Consider the following 17,138-nt stretch of genomic DNA (forward strand, 5'->3'; position numbering starts at 1 on the left):
AGGTTATATATTGATCAGTTGATGAAAATGTGACCAGAAACCTGATCTTGTATTTCCCCTAAAAGCAATAGTTCAGTAGTTTCTATTTCTGTGTTCACAGTGCCTTCTTAGAACATACCAGTTGTTAACAGTGAGAATCAACTGTTATTCCATATATTCAGTAGGGCAGAGGAAAGATTGAGCACGTTAAACAGACAATGGAAGATGGAAAGAAAAAAAAAAGATGCAAATCAAGCTTTTGGAGATGAAAAACTACAGAGTCTGAATGGAAAAGTAATAGGATAAGATAAACAGCAGATTAGACACTGCAGAAGAAAAAATTACTGAATAAAAGATTCAGCGATAAAAACTCTACAAAATGAATAACAATTCATTATGGGTTTCTTAGTATTTGTAGAAGTTAAATGTATAACAATAAAAAGTCTGAATGCTGAGCAAGGAGACATAAAAGCACCTTGCTATAGGAATTTTTTACTATATACAAAACATTACAATATCACTTGAAGGCAGACTGTTATAACTAAAGATGTGTACCATAAACCTGAAAACAATCTCTAAAAATACAAAATAGAGCTGATAAGCCAACAAAGGAGATAATACAGATTAATAAAGAATACTCATTTAATTCAAACAAAGTAGAAAAGGAAGAAAAGTAGAACAAGGAACATATGGGACAAAACAGAAAGATGGTGAATTTAAATTCAATCACTTCAACATATACATTTAATGTGAATGGTCGGAACACTCTAATTAAAAGGCAGAGAACATCAGACACAATTAAGCAAGATCCAACCACGGGCTGTCTTTATAAAACATTAAAACATAAAGATAACATGTGCTAAAGGTAAAATAATGGGAGAAGATATACCAGTTTAACAATACTTTTTTTTAAAGGAGTGGTAATATTAGTATCAGAGAAAGTAGATTTCAAGGCGAAGAATATTATCATGGATAGAGTCATTTCATGATAAAAGAAGTCAATTCATTAAAGACATAAGAATCATAAATGTTTATGACAGACCTTTAAAATATATTAAACTCAAACTGAGAAATGAAAAGGGAAATGACAATTCTACAATCACTATCTGAAATTTCACTATCACTTGCTCAATAAGTGATAGAACAATTGGACAAAAACAATCAGTAAGGTTAAAAAAGACTTGGAGAATACTATTAACCAATTTGACTTCATGAACCATTTATAGAACACTCCATTCAACAATAGTACAATACACATTCTTCCCAAGTATACTTGGAATATTTACCAAAATAGACGATAAAATGAACTATAAAACAAGTTACAATAAAAATTTAAAAGAACTGAAATTATGCAATGCTTTCTAACAGAAGTAAAAATCAGTAGCAGAAAGATACCTAGAAAAACCTCAAATATTGAAAGTTAGTAATATACTTCCGAAATAACCCAAAGGCCAAAGAAAACACCAAAGGTTAATTAGAACTTTCCACTGAATGAAAATGAAAACACAGCATTTCAAAATGTGTGGTTGAAGCTACCACAAGAATATAGAAGGAAAGTTATAGCACTAAAAATGACTATATTAGGAATGAAGAAAGAGCTGATAAACTGATATATAGTACTTTCTTTTCCAAATAGCCACAATTCAATCTATAGCTTCAAAATGGGGGCTGGCACCGTGGCTCACTTAGCTAATCCTCCACCTGCGGCGCTGGCATCCCATATGGGCACCGGGTTCTAGTCCCAGTTGCTCCTCTTCCAGTCCAGCTCTCTGCTGTGGCCTGGGAGGGCAGAGGAGGATGGCCCAAGTGCTTGGGCCCCTGCACCCTCATGGGAGACCAGGAGCAAGCATCTGGCTCCTGGCTTTGGATCGGTGTAGCTCCGGCCGTAGCGGCCACTTGGGTGGTGAACCAATGGAAAGGAAGACCTTTCTCTCTGTCTCTCTCTCTCTCACTGTCTAACTCTATCTGTCAAATAAAAAAAAAATGGAATAGACAGTTCAGTTTGATGGGGCAGTTCCCCAGTATATAAATCACTGCTTTACCTTCACTGAAGACAAAACAGAATGCCCATGAAATAAAGTTCCACACATGTGAAATGTCAAGATGTTTGGGTATCATAGTGCATGACAGCACACGCACCTGTGCGGTTAGCTGGCCTTGCTGACTGCGAATCAGGAGAAGTTAAACTTTGCCTCCTTCCTACTTCATCAGAAGGAGAGGTTGGTAACGATGATATTGGAGGAGTCTGTGCACGACGTGTGGGAAGTACAGTGGTAGTTGGGTAACTAGAGAACATTTGCCTTTAAGAAAATAACAGTGGTTAGCATAAAAATCCAATTAAGAAAATAATATACACATCACAACCTTCTTACAGAAAAATACACAACTTGGAAGATTATACAGGTTAGCTATGATTTAATGGATATGAAGACTCCTCAGTGTTAACAATCATACAGTACTTTGACCATAAAAGTAATAAAACTTTATCATTTATTTGTTGAGCAAAATGTACACAACACAGCAGGTGGGAGAAATACAGAAGCTAACAAAATAGATGAAAAATGCCTGCCTTTCTGGAGCTCTTCTTCTACTATAATACCAAGATAGTAATTGTATTTGAATATGCATAAAATAGTTACAGACTAAGGAAGATAGATAAGTTATAATTACTTTAAACATAAGTTTACTTGAGGCCAGCACTGTGTAATACTGAGTAAAGCCACTGCTTGCAATGCCAGTATCCCATATGCGTGCCAGTTTAGATCCTGGCTGCTCCACTTCTGATCCAGTTCCCTGCTAATGTGCCTGTGAAAGCAGCGAATAATAGTGCAAGTGCTTGGGCCCATGCACCCAAGTGGGAGACCTGGATGGAGTTCTAGGCTCCCAGCTTCAGCCTGGCCCAGCCCCAACTGTTGCAGCCATTTGGGGAGTGAACCAGTGGATAGAAGATTCTCTTTCTCTCTCTCTCCCTCTCTCTAACTCTAAATTTAAATAAATAAATCTTTACAAAAAATATTAAGTTGACTTGCTAGCCATGAAACTATTCACATGGACTTAAACTAATAGCTTATGGACAAGTTATGGAAAGAAAAAAATAATTTTCATAGTCACCCAGCACAACTGAAAAACAGAATATGGAGGATATGCCAATTGAACAGAGTGGGAAAGGTACAGAGGAGGCAGCCCCTCTGGAGCTGAGAAAGGATAGGGATGAGACAATGAAGTCCAAGAAGATACTCACTGACTGCTCTTTAGAGTTGTCCAAGAGGAGGAGGAACTTCCTAAGCATCAAAAAGGCTCTGTTTGCCTAGTCAAGTAACTGATCAATGGTACATGCACAGGGAGCTGTAGTTCCCTGATTTTTCTCCCTTTAATTGATGCTTACCCAGGCAGAGACAACCATAGCTCTCATCAAGTCCCAACCAATAGCAGGGAAATGAAGACTGAGAAGAAAGGAGTTTCAGACAATGAGAAAAAAAGAACGAAAAGAAAGGAGTCAAAAGGCCTGGTGAAATGCCTGCAGGAGCAAGGGGGCACAATTCTACTGCGGATCTCATGCCCACACCAGTCACAGCTTCAAACGTGACAAGGAGTCACGAAGGCTCCACGATGCCTTGGATTCCATAATTGCCACAGTGGTTAAAACACATATTACAATTGCCTATCATTTCTTTCTTCCTCCTTTTTTGAACACAAGTACTTCCTGGAACTATTGCTCAAGTGAAACAGCAAAGAAGCAGGAGATGCATGGAGACAGATAACCATAGTTACAAGGACTACTGTTCCTTCTGCACAAGACCATAACAGTACTTCTCAAAGTGTGAGCTGAAGACCTCTGCATGAGATTCACTAAGGAAAATTAATTAAAAGCAAACAAACTATGGGCCCCACTAAACCTAATGAATCAGACTTCCTGGGAGCTATAGCCCCAGAGCTTTACAAAGTCTCTCAGGTAGTTCTTACGCACTCCAAACTTTGAGAGTTACTACAAGAACAACTCCCCTCTTCCAGTAAGATGCTGGTCTACACAATAGGAAAAACAGCAACCTGTCAACTAAGGCAAGCAGGAAAAGAAATAAGAAAGTGAGAGGTAGACTTCTAATTCACTTAAGCCATATAACAAAGCTCACACAGCAGTTTCTCTCTAAAGGTCTTCTCTCAAAATATTCATTTACGTATACTTCTGGCAGGAGCTTCATCTGGATCTCCCACATGGGATTGGAGCCCAAGCATTTGGGCCATCTTCTGCTGCTTTCCTAGGTGAATTAGCAGAGAGCTGGATCACAACTGGTGTCCCTATGGGATGCTGGCATTGCAGGCTGTGGCTTAACCCATTACGCCACAATGCAAGCCCCAAAGAAGCATCTTAAGACACGCTCTTTGAATTGAAAAGTTGTTTGAGGGGCTGGTGCTGTGGTGCAGTGGGTAAAACAGCCGCTTGCAACACCAGCCCATTATGGGGTGCCACTTTGTGTTCCAGCTACTGCCCTTCTGATCCAGCTCCCTGCTGATGTGCCTGGGAAAGCAGGGAAAGAATGCCCAAGTGCTTCAGCCCCTGCACCCACGTGGGAGACCCGGATGAAGCTCCTGGCTTTGGCCTGGCTCAGTTCTGGCTGGTGTGGCCATTTGGGGAGTAGATGGAAGATCAATCTCTCTCTTTCTCTTTCTGCCTTTGTCTCTCTATAACTCTGCCTTCCAAATAAATAAATAAATATTTTTTTAAAAAAGTTGTTTGATCTTACAGTAAGAATGACAGTAAGAAATATGCCTAAAAGGGAAATCGCCCAAGAAAATCATTCTCATGGAGATGAGCTTTTTCTGCATACTCCCAAATTCAAAATAGAAGCATATACTGTAGAGAAAAAAAAGTATCCAAAAGTCTATCTCCTCCCCTCCCCTCAAAGCAATGTGGCCCCGGGGGGATGGAGTGTGAGAGCACTTGCTGGATGGCAGCATGGACAATTAGCTCCAGGGGTCATCACTAACAGGCGCTGGGACTTCGGGGAAGTTATAAAACTTCTGAAGGACATTTCCAACTTCAGCCAAATGAGTCTGACTATCTGATCTTAGGTTTTCTTCTAGCTCTGGAATGCTACGATTCAATTGGGCATACTACTCCTAAAAGAACAACCACGTTCTCGGAACAGGAAGCATCAGGGGGGCAGATAGTAGAGGTCAGCTTCTCTACCTGAGCAGGCTAAGTGGCATCACTCCTGGGGACTCAGAGGCAGGCACCGTCTCTGTGTCAGTGACTGGGGTGGTGGCAGTTGTCGTGTCCTCCAGGGAGCTGCTCATGAAGGACGTGGTGCTCGAGGCCGAGGGGCTGGTGGTGACTGGTGTCTGAGCCTGCTGGGCGTGGTCACTTTCTTCAGCTTGTTGATCAATCTCTGTAGACCAAGGTGAAGGTCAAGAAACAAGTAAAAATTTAGCTTTTCAAAGTGACAGTGGAAATGTAAAACTTTTAATTTTAAAGGTCTCTCAATATATTTCACAAGTATCAATTTCTATGAAAGATTTACCCTAAAAACTTACACGCATATATTTTATATCATTATATTCAGTACCCTGGTCTCTACAGACACTCCTTTTACAACCCTTTGTAACTACTCATTTCTGCTTTTAAAGAAGAGTTTGCTTCCTTTAAAAAGTCTCGGGGACTAGTACTGTGGCATAGTGGGTTAAGCTGCTACCTGCAGCAATGGCATCCCATATGGGCGCAGTCCTAGTTCTTGCTATTCCATTTCTGATCCAGCTCCCTGTTTATGGCCTGGGAAAACAGCAGAGGATGGTTCAAGTGCTTGGGATCCTGGCTTCAGCCTGGCCCAGCCCCAGGTGTTGCAGCCATTTGGGGAGTGAACCAGTGGATAGAAGATCTCTTTCTCTCTCTCTCTCTCTCTCTGCCTCTCTGTAACTCTGCCTTTCAAACAACTAAATAAATCTTAAAAAAAATTTTCCTTACATAAAATATACAGACCACAAAAGTAGGAGACTTTAACATGTCTCTGAGAAGCTTTCAGAATATTACATATTTTGAATCAAACCAATAAACTTTGGTACTTTTGTGGCATGAGTTAAATTTCAATTTTACAAACTTTAACAATGATCATGATATTTAAAAAAGATATTTATTTATTTGAAAGAGTTATAGAAGAGGCCGACGCCGCATCTCACTTGGCTAATCCTCCGCCTGTGGCGCTGGCACCCTGGGGTTCTAGTCCCGGTTGGGGCACCAGATTCTGTCCCGGTTGCTCCTCTGTGTTGCTGTGGCCCGGGAAGGCAGTGGAGGATGGCCCAAGTGCTTGGGCCCTGCACCCACATGGGAGACCAGGAGAAGCACCTGGCTCCTGACTTCGGATTGACACAGTGCCAGCCGTAGTGGCCATTTGGGGGGTAAACCAATGGAAGGAAGACCTTTCTCTCTGTCTCTCCCTCTCACTGTTTATAACTCTACCTGTCAAATAAATTAAAAAAAAAAAAAAACCAGAAAATTATAGATAGATAATTATTGTTAACATAAAAGTAACAACAAGAACTGTTTAAGGTGCTGGTGTTATGACACTGTTTTAAGATGCCACTTGTGACCTTGTCATCTAGTTGGAGACCTGGCTATTCCATTTCCAATCCAGATCCCTGGTAATGGGAAAGCAGTGGAAGACTGTCCAAGTGCTTGGGTCCCTACTACTCAAGGGGAGACTGGGATGGAGTTCTAGACTCCTGGCTTTGGCCTGGCCCAGGCTTAGCCATTGCAGGCATCTGGGGTATAAACCAGCAAATGGAAGATCTTTCTCTCTTCTCCTCCCTTTCAAATAAACAAACAAATCTTTTTAAAATACACACACACACACTTGACAATGCAAAGATGAATAATTTGCAAAAAAAAAAAAGAATTATAAAAACAAAACAGAAAGAACTGTTTAACCTTCCAAAGGAAAAACAATATGAAGACTGCTTTGGCCAAAAATAAATTTTACAAATCATTTAAAGAATATATAACATCTGATACTTTTGAATATAAATAATTTAAACAGCATGCACACACACACACACACCAGTTAAACATACCTTGCTTAATTTTGCCCCCAAACTGGTCTTCCAAAAGCCCATGGACGACTAATTTATAGATCATGGCTTGAGCACGTTCCAGATCAGCTAATCCCAATGCTCTCTTTATGGGCGACCGCATGACTGCTCGCTTCACCATGTGTCGCATCAAGAACTGCAGGGCTGCACGCATCTCCACATCTTCGTGAACAACTGGAGAACTTGCACAGTCCGAGTTGTGGCCATTTTCAGCCAGAACTTTTGGTATCAGCAATAGCTCAGCATATTTACTACAGCCAAGAAGAGCACTCAGCGATTTCATAGCACCGAGGTAGAGATAGGACAGCTGGACTGCTCTGATTTCTGACTGGGCTATGTCGTGGTTTTTGGATATATGTTCATGATTTTTTCTTTTTCCTTCTGTTATTTGATGTTGGGATTCCACACCTGGCAGCGTCGGATCTAAAGAAAACGAAGCTATTTCACTCTCTGATTTGGAGCTTGTGGTGCCCTGACTTTTGACATCATCAGATGTTAAGCCTGTGCGCGCGTCTAAGGCAGATTCACTCTCGGGTTTCTGCTCAGTGTCCCCTTTCTCCTCAGACTCGTGACGGTGTTTCTTTTCATGACGCTTGGTGCTCTGTTTCCCCATGTCTTCATGAATGCCAGTCAGATATGTTAGGTCCAGCAGCACAGATGCTGTCAGGCCTCGGAATCGTGCCACGTCAAACGGCAGTGGTTCACAGGGCTCCAGGTTATACAAGGGAGTATCACTAGGCGACCAAAAAGTTGGGAAGCTTTAATAAAGATCAGAATGACACAGGAAGAAGCAAGTGAGGGAAAGACAGGAGGAAGGTACAGAAAATAATGTAGACAAAATAAGATGTATCATGTATACAATACAGAGAATAACTTACACAAACTAGAAATGTCATTGCAAACAGAGAGATAAATGAATCTATTATGAGAAAATGGAGAGGTGTGATGCTAAATGCCAAAGCAATGAGATGTACATGATTTTCAAATGAGGATATTCACTACTACATAACATAAGCTAGGAGCTGGCAAATGTTCTGTAAGGGGCCACAGGTGAAATATTTTAGATCTTGCAGGGCAGATGGGCTCTACTGCAAAAACTCAACCCTGCCATCATAGGGCAAAGGCAGCCACTGATGCACCTAACAAATGGTGTGGCTACGTCAAACTACTTGCAAACCAGGAGGTGGGCCAGAGGTAGTTTAAGCTAGTTGGGAAATTTGTAAAATAAATCTAGGTTATTAAGTAGGTAATGGCCATTTATAGCCTATTTCAGAGCAGCTTTTGATTCATTAAAAATTTACTTTTTAGTCTTCAATTGATGTTTCTAAATTATAATTTAACCATAAATATAAATACATATTTCTTGATATCTGACAACAATTTCCTAAAGTTTAACAATAATCACACAAAATGTACAGAAAGCTGTAGTAAGTACTTACACAAAGTTTAGTCATATCAACCTAAATCTTGGTCTTATCTTAATCTTCCTAATCTTATTTTGCCTTTGCCTCATTATTTTTAATTTTAAACTAAGTTTTCATCTTATCAAGGCATGATAAATCCTTTCTGAAATAAGGCAAAGAACAAAAGAGAAGACAGACATTGTCACTGCTTTCTTACTTGTGGAATCAGAGGAAGATGAAGTTCATTAGCCCCTCAAATCGTATGTAAACATTATATATGTGTATTTTTCACATATGAAAAAGTTCATCACATTCACTCAATTTTAAGACAGTAATACTTCCCAAAAAACACTAAGAATCACTGTTTTAGATATTGTTCCAAGTTATATTAACATATAACATTATGGGAGTCACATTAGGCAATATAATGAATAACATAAAAGCAATAATTTCATGTGAAGACTCTCCAAAAACCTCATAGGAGATGTGAATTATTTAAAAACTATACATAAATTTAAAACTTTTTTTTGCACCAAAATAGGCATATCTTTCGATGCTATTTGCTGTGAAGTACCACTGTATTTTCAAATGATACAATTACATAGCAGCATTAAACAACTGAATCTCCTTATGTATGGATATATTTGATATAACTTTTCAAACATTTAAAGTTTTTTACACAAATCCTATCTAAATTGCAGAAACATCTAAATTTTTTAAATATCTAGTTGTGTCAAATAATAATGTAATTTTCATATTTATTCCAAATGTTGCACATTGACAGGATAGAAGTATGTGCTTTAAAAAATGCAAAGCAAGAATACTTAAAACAACAGATAATTCAAAACCCAATTTTAGTCATTCACACATTCCCATCATATAGTCCGAACTCTCCTAACACAAAATGTAAATGAATCAACTGGTTGGCTTTTTACTCTCTCATTGTGTAATAGAAATGATCAGAAAGCAGAAAGCCAAATGAAAAATATAGAGGAGCCCAGTTAAACCTAAATTAGTGAGCTTGCCATTTCTTCTGCAGACAAAATAAAATTTAAAAACTACATATTCTACAAACCACTAATATTTCAAGGGACAGAGGTTCAAGAAATATTCCTTTATGAAATCAATACCCAGCTCTATGAAAAAAAAATTTAAGAAAGTGAACTGGAAGCTCACCTAAAATACATAATTACTCACTGTCCATTGACAATGGCCCATTTCATCATTTGCTAAAAGTGTAACTCAACAGATCATACCTGATGGTAATTTCTGCTTCATCCCATTGGACCTTGGCAGATGTGCTGCCCTCTTTGACCACTCCCAGCAGCGTGGCATGGCGCCCAGTCTGCTTGTGAACACAACGGCCTCCAACTCGGAGACCAGCATCAACTCCTCCGATCACGGCCAGAACAGGCCACACCTCTAAGCACAGGGTCCTCAGCTGTGGCTCTGAGAGGTCAGCAAGGCCGTGTCTATTATGTTTGCCTTTCTCTTCTTCTTTGCTCTCCCTTTCTTCTCTCATTTCATTTTCTTCTCGGCTCTGAACTGAGCGGCTTTTCTTCAGCTTCTGACCTGACTCTTTAATACATATTTTAATTTTGTGCAGCCTTTCCATCATTTTTTTGTTAATGCAGTAAGTCCAACGGTCTGTTCGGTGAAGGATGCGGATGAGCTGAATAGTGGCCTCAGCCAGCACTGTTGCTACTGGACTACAAATAGGATCGCCTGGAAGTAAGTCTCGTGGTGTACCACGCATCTGCATATCACAAATTTTCACCTAGACACAGGAAAACAGTGTGGAAAATGTGTACTAGCAATAATTCTCCTTAAATATTTAGTCATTATAAATTCAAATATATGGAATCCCATATTGAGCTTGTGTTGGCCTTCTAATACATGTATACTATAACAACTGGTCCGCTAGCAAGGAGTCAGGAAATGTTACAGACCTATTGAAGTTATGACCTATTATGGTCTGACAGAATAAGTTGCCCTGTTATTTAAACCTCCTGGAGACCCTGTCAGGACCACTTAAAAGATAGACAAAGGAAGCTGGTGCTGTGGCGTAGTGGGATGGGCTGCCGTCCACAGTGCCGGTATCCTGTGTGGGCACCCAGTTGACTCCAGGCTGCTCCACTAGTCCAGTTCCCTGCTAATGTGTCTGTGAAGGCAGTAGAGGATGGCCCAAGTCCTTGAGCCCCTGCACCCACGTGGGAGACCAGATGAAGCTTCTAGCTTTGGTCTGGCCCAACCCAACCCTGGCCATTGTGGCCATTTGGGAAGTGGACTAGTGGATGGAAGATCGCCCTCTGTAATTCTGACTTTCAAGTAAATGAATAAATTTTAAAAAAAGTGGACAAAAACCAAGGTGTATGTGGACTGACTGAATTTCATCTAAAAAATGCCTTGTTTCTATCCTCAAGACTTCAGAATAATAAGTTGTGGGACCATCTTACATTGTTCAAAGAGCACAAAGGTATCAAATCATAGATCCAGACAACTGGGATATTCCCAATCTGTACAAACATTGCAAATAAAACATGGAAGTTAAGAGAGCAGCAATACTTGGGTTCAAATCTTTTTGTAGTTTAAGATTTATTTATTTATTTGAAAGAGTTGCAGAGAGAGAGAGAGAGATCAATCTTCCATCTGCTGGTTCACCCCACAAATAGCCACAATGGGCAAAGTCAGGCTGATCTGAAGCCAGGAGCCAGGAGCCCCCTCTGGGTCTCCCATGTGGGTGCAGCGGCCCAGGCACTCAGGCCATTTTTCCGATGCTTTCCCAAGTACACCAGCAGGGAGCTGGATTGGAAGTGGAGCAGCTGGGACTCAAACTGAAGCCACTTGTAGTGGCTTCACCTGCTATGCCACAGTGCTGGCCTTTGGGTTCAAATTTTAACTCTGCATAACCTTGGGAAATTATTTAATCTCTCTAAACCTTAGTAGTGTTCTCATCTGAAAAAATGTAAACAAATTTTACTTGTCTCCTACAGCTAAAAATTAAATGAAACTCTGCACATAAAGTGCTTATTGGTACAGTGCCAGACATACTGTAAATAATGCTACATAGCCTAAATCTGAAGAAATTCATAGTTTCTTCACAGCTCACAGATGTTGGGAAGCACCATGCCATCATTTTAACCAGAATAGCCAAAAGCTATTTGGGGCAGCAAGAATATCAGGAAAAAGTATGGTATCAGGCACTGTGCAGTCTGTTTATTTCATCTCTAGTTCAGTTTTTATTGCCCAGCTGTTCAAGAACCAGTCCTCCTCCCTCATGAGTGGCTAGCCTTAATTCAGCACTTACATTATAGAAAAAGTGTCCATGCTATAACTTCAATCCCTTCCAGCAAAGTCACTAGAAATTTTAAAATCAGACCTAAGTTATCCTACATCCTCACGAGAAAGGATGTGGTAATAAAAAAAATCCACCCATAAGCACAGACAAACCACAAAGAAGTTTGTCTCTGGGTTTTAGATGAAAAAAAAAAAAAAAACACAAAGTTTTCACTGAGATTCATTTAATATTGTTCTTATGAGGTTCCCATTTATACCATCCACAAAGACTGTGAACTCTCCCTATCATTACCTGTAACTTCCAGTACTCAACTATTGTCATTTAAAATTATTTCTAGATTTCTCTCTCAAGTCCATAATTGCCAGTAAACCAGAATATCCCAACTACTTTCTATAATTTCTGTAATTGCACATTTGAAAGTTGGCTCACTATATTCAAACTGTCAGAATACCAAACAATCTCTTCATTCAGAGAAAAGGTGATTTCTAAAAATATCTAGCCTTCTACAAAAAACAAATGATTCAAGTAAGATATTTTTAGTGATTGAGAAAGCTTATTGTACTTATTAACTGTATCTGATAACAATATTAATAAAAAATAACAAATATCCTTCATGCTCAAGTATAAAAGTTTAAAGTTGCATTACCTTTTCACCTGGATTACTGCTATAGAACATTACGCATGGGTACAACTCTGCTGCATCTACATCTTCAAAAGCTAACTTGGGCTCCTAAAGTATGGCAGAGGTAAGGAAAAGAAAAAAGAAATGAAATTTTTTAAAACTGATAATATCTAACCACATTAAAATTCAAAGCACATATGACACAGAAGGAAAGTTAACAGAGCCAAATCTTAATCAATCTTGCTAACAACCCAGGAAACTGCAAAGTAATAAATGATCCGAATTTGTTCACCCATTTGAAAAATCTTAACTGGGATTTTACTATCTTCCTGTTGTTTGGTGCTGACAAATATAATAAAGAGCAGAAAATATTAGAGAAAAGGAAAGGAGCATGGATAATCTATAAACTGAATAATCAGCACTTGAAAAACTGGTTTGAATGTAAAAAAACAACAACAACAACATGAAATACTTGTGAATGAATTTCAGTACCTCTCCATTTTTCCCAAAGGAAATGGTCCTGGCTTCCATGTCTAACACACAGGTGATGAAATCTCCTTGGGTAAAGCTGGACAAAGTCAGAGTCTGTTCTCCGTTGTGATAGAGGTTACCACTGTAGGCCCTATAGAGCCACATATCTGAGGTAGTACGGTGGTTAAAGTCATGTACTGGCCAGCGAGAAACTCCAACACACGTGCCTTCATTACCTCTGTTTTCTTTCACAATGTAAAACTGAAATAAAAGTAGTAATGGTCATTAATACTTTAAAAGCCTGTTTATACATTATCAACTACATTAACCAATACTGGGGAATATGTTTATAAATAATATTTATGCATTTATAGGAACATGTTGTTTCTTTTCAGCCTAAGTGACAATAACACAAAAATGAAACAATTTCATCAGTTTATAAAGATTTAGAATAACCTTTGAGTATCTACACCATTTATAGAAGCAATTTTAACCTACAACTTAATTATAAAGCTGAGGAAGTATGTCTAATCCAGAAAATTATTAATGGAGAGCTTCAATTTTTTACATACTGATTTGCTAATTACTCTCTTCCATTCAGCACAGTTAAGATTACAATACTGAGATTGCCATTTTAAAAACAGTCTGCTTGGGACCGGCACTGTGGCATAGCGGGTAAAGCTGCCAGCTGCAGTGCCAGCATCCCATATGAGCATCAGTTCAAGTCCTGGCTGCTCCACTTCTTATCCAGCTCCCTGCTGATATGCCTAGGAAAGCAGTGTAGGATGGCCCAGGTCCTTGGGCCCCTTCACCCACACTGGAGACCTGAAGGAGGCTCAAGACTCTTGGCTCCTGGCTTTGGATCAACCCAGCTCTGGCAGTTGCCATTCGGGGAGTGAATCAGCAAAAGGAAGATCTCTCTCTTTCTGCCTCTGCCTCTGTGTAACTCTGCCTCTCAAATAAATAAATCTTAAAAAAAAAAGAAAAAAAGTCTGCTTGTGTCTTGAGATTCGATGATTCTTTACAGCCCTTTTCTCTACTGTTTAGGAAGTGTTTTTTCTTCAAATTATTTGTTGAACTGTTTACTTAGTGTATGGTTAATCGCGTGAGTATAAAGTAACCTGAAAATAGTTCTTAGTAAAAATTAAGAATGGGAAGCCGGCGCCGCGGCTCACTTGGCTAACCCTCTGCCTGCAGCGCCGGCACCCCGGATTTTAGTCCTGGTTGGGGCACCAGTTCTATCCAGGTTGCTCCTCTTCCACTCCAGCTCTCTGCTGTGGCCTGGGAGTTCAGTGGAGGATGGCCCAAGTGCTTGGGCCCTGCACCCGTATGGGAGACCGGGAGGAAGCACCTGGCTCCTGGCTTTGGATGGCACAGTGCTCCGGCCATAGTGGCCATATGGGGAGTGAACCAATGGAAAAGGAAAACCTTTCTCTCTGTCTCTCTCTCTCTCACTGTCTAACTCTGCCTGTCAAAAAAAAAAAAAAAAAATTAAGAATGGGAATAGGAGAAGAAGGAAGAAGAAAGATGGGACTGTGGGCAGGAGGGAGGGTACGGTAGGAAGTAGCATTAGGTTCCTAAATCTGTATATATAAAATACATGAAATTTACATACCTTAAATAAAATAAAAATAAAAAAAGGCCTGTTTGCAACAATAGCCTTTCACTAGTATCTGGGATCTTGACTGGCAAACAGTTTCCTGCACTAATATAAAACTTCTCCTATTTCAGGAAGGTGGTTCACTGACCTAGAATGTTTGAATAAAAAAAAAGGTGGTTTATCCTGAATACCTGCCTCCCTCCTGTTAAAGTCTGAAATGTTGGTTCATTTGGGGTAGAAAGTGCCCACTCAACCAGCCCCCAGTAAAAACTTCTAGCCCTGAATTTCCAATGACTTCCCTAGAAATATCACACACACATTACCTGCTGTATTTTTGTTGCTAGGGAAAGACTATGATGATGGGAGGGAGAGAAAATAAGGAAGCCTGCACAGGATTCTTCCATACTTCAGCTGGGTCTCTGCCTCATTATCTGGCTACATACCCTTACTACATCCTTTCAATAAATTCCAGTCATAAGTACAACTATATGCTGAGTCCTGAGTCCTTCTGGTAAATCTCTGAATACAAGGATGCTCTTGGATGCTCCTGACACAGTGGTGGCTACAACGAGGTTCACAAGAATAACTCTGGTGCATTAAAATACAGTTACAATATTATTTAGGGGGTTTGTGGTGGAAGACAGAAGAGTACAGCAAAGACAAAAGTCCCATGCTCAGGTGGCTAGAGTTATAGATGGTATGAAACACAAGGTGAGAGGTAGAAGTTGCCTATGGAATTTTAAAATGATGGATCTGACCACAAGACAGCTGGCTTGCTAGATCCCTTGGCTACTTTTGGCTTTACAGCTAACATTGGGAAAACAGAGGAGCTCAGGAAAAATTTGTGTCACTCTCTCAGAGAAAGGACCAAAACATTTCCACAGACAGGCTATGGATGAGCCCAAGAGTAAAAATTAGTCTGTATTTGTTTTCTCCTCTAGTGGGAAGGGAGAGGATTAAGAAATCTGTGAGAATGAGCTTTGGGTAGACTAAAAAACACTAAAAGTGTGTGTTCCTCTTTCCTCCAACTGGCAGGTTCAGTTCTCAGGGCTGGAGCAAAGCTTTAAACAGAGGAGAGAAAAAAGGAAAAGAGTCACTCTAGCAGTTTTCTTCAGTCCAGCTACTGCCTCTCACTACAGGAGCTGCTTTTTCTCCCAACCCCCAAGTAACCCTATAAATGCTAAACTTACTACTAGGAAGTTGAGGAAATTAAAAATCTGAGGTCGGAGAAAAAGAAATGTTTAAAAAAATCTCTGTTTTGTGGTAAATGCATCTAGATATATGATAACAACTGGTGCAAATGTTGCATTTTTGGAATTTATAAATGATAAAGGCACATCCTGATCAGGGAAAGCTGCAAAAGATAAACATGTCAGTGGGATACGACTTCCTTGCCTTTTACCAATAGTGAGTAGATTGGAATCTAAGCTCTGAGAGCACTGGACACAACACAAAGATAAGGAACTGATTTTCTTTGCACATTGGAGTCTTTGGCAAAAGGGAGATAAAATAAAAAAAGAGGCAAACTCCAAATGGAGATACATAAAGATGAGCTTCAAAAAGCAGTCTTTAGTTGCCAATGAATTCTTGTAAAATCAGGTGCCCAGAGGCTGATGATTGCCCAGCCTGAAGTGCATGCTTTTGAGGGGGTCAATTTGGACTCTATGACTGACAAGTAAAAAGAGTATATGGAAGCCTCATTTGATACCTGGACATAAAACACTTGTCTGGTCCAACCACATCTAGGCTTTCCTGCTGCCCCCAAAGTTTCTGGCTTTTTCGAATCGTGCACTGACATATTGTAACCACTTGAACCTGACTGTAAGCTAAAACCTGGTTTCTTTTTATTTTTTTATTTATTTTTATTTTTTTGACAGGCAAAGTGGATAGTGAGAGAGAGAGACAGAGAGAAAGGTCTTCCTTTGCCGTTGGTTCACCCTCCAATGGCCGCCGTGGCCAACACGTTGCAGCCGGCGCACTGCGCTGATCCGATGGCAGGAGCCAGGTACTTCTCCTGGTCTCCCATGGGGTGCAGGGCCCAAGCACTTGGGCCATCCTCCACTGCACTCCCTGGCCACAGCAGAGAGCTGGCCTGGAAGAGGGGCAACCAGGACAGAATCCGGCGCCCCGACCGGGACTAGAACCCGGTGTGCTGGCGCTGCAAAGCGGAGGATTAGCCTAGTGAGCCGCGGTGCCGGCCCTTATTTTTTTTTTAAGATTTATTTATTTTACTTGAAAGTCACAATTACACACACACAGAGAGAGAAAGAGAGAGAGAGGATTTCCATCGCTGGTTCATTCCCCAGATGGCCACAACGGCTGGAGCTGAGTTGATCCGAAGCCCAGAGCCAGGAGCTTCTTCTGGGTCTCCCATGCGGGTGCAGGGGTCCAAGGCCTTGGGTCATCTCTACTGCTTTCCCAAAACCTGGTAAGTGTCTTCTATGAGCTATTTCAATCCCACATCAGCTGTGCTCAACGAAGGCAAATCTAGGCTCAATGAATGAAAGCTCAAACTCCAGGAGTGCTGCAGATTAAGGACACTTCTATGGGGCCGTAAACTATGAAAACATCACAGAGGCCAGCTCTTGCAAATGCCTAAGGATGGAATATTCATCCATCACCGTGGCTCACTAGGCTAATCCTCCGCCTGCGGCGCCGGCACCCCGGGTTCTAGTCCCAGTCGGG

At 40.5% G+C, this 17,138-nt stretch overlaps 1 protein-coding gene across 9 annotated transcripts in view; it reads right to left on the reverse strand.

The window, feature by feature from the left end:
• HERC1 (HECT and RLD domain containing E3 ubiquitin protein ligase family member 1) overlaps nucleotides 1–17,138 on the reverse strand; it is a 224,691-nt gene that overhangs the window by 61,769 nt on the left and 145,784 nt on the right. For 3 of the 9 annotated variants that reach the window (XR_016218233.1, XR_016218232.1, XM_089310529.1), the window contains 6 exons: nucleotides 12,875–13,114; nucleotides 12,407–12,490; nucleotides 9,719–10,239; nucleotides 7,042–7,817; nucleotides 5,168–5,366; nucleotides 2,119–2,279 (listed from right to left, as the gene is read on the reverse strand). Coding sequence is in view for 1 of the 9 variants with exons in the window: in XM_089310529.1 (XP_089166655.1) it covers nucleotides 2,119–2,279; nucleotides 5,168–5,366; nucleotides 7,042–7,817; nucleotides 9,719–10,239; nucleotides 12,407–12,490; nucleotides 12,875–13,114 (1,981 nt within the window). In the remaining 8 variants the exon portion in view is untranslated. The remainder of the gene's footprint in view (nucleotides 1–2,118; nucleotides 2,280–5,167; nucleotides 5,367–7,041; nucleotides 7,818–9,718; nucleotides 10,240–12,406; nucleotides 12,491–12,874; nucleotides 13,115–17,138) is intronic. The other 6 variants (XR_016218238.1, XR_016218236.1, XR_016218235.1 and 3 more) reach the window with 3 other exon arrangements.

Source organism: Oryctolagus cuniculus, chromosome 12 (assembly GCF_051225735.1).
Source record: "Oryctolagus cuniculus isolate XC-2025 breed Fujian yellow rabbit chromosome 12, ASM5122573v1, whole genome shotgun sequence".
Lineage (NCBI taxonomy): Eukaryota > Metazoa > Chordata > Mammalia > Lagomorpha > Leporidae > Oryctolagus > Oryctolagus cuniculus.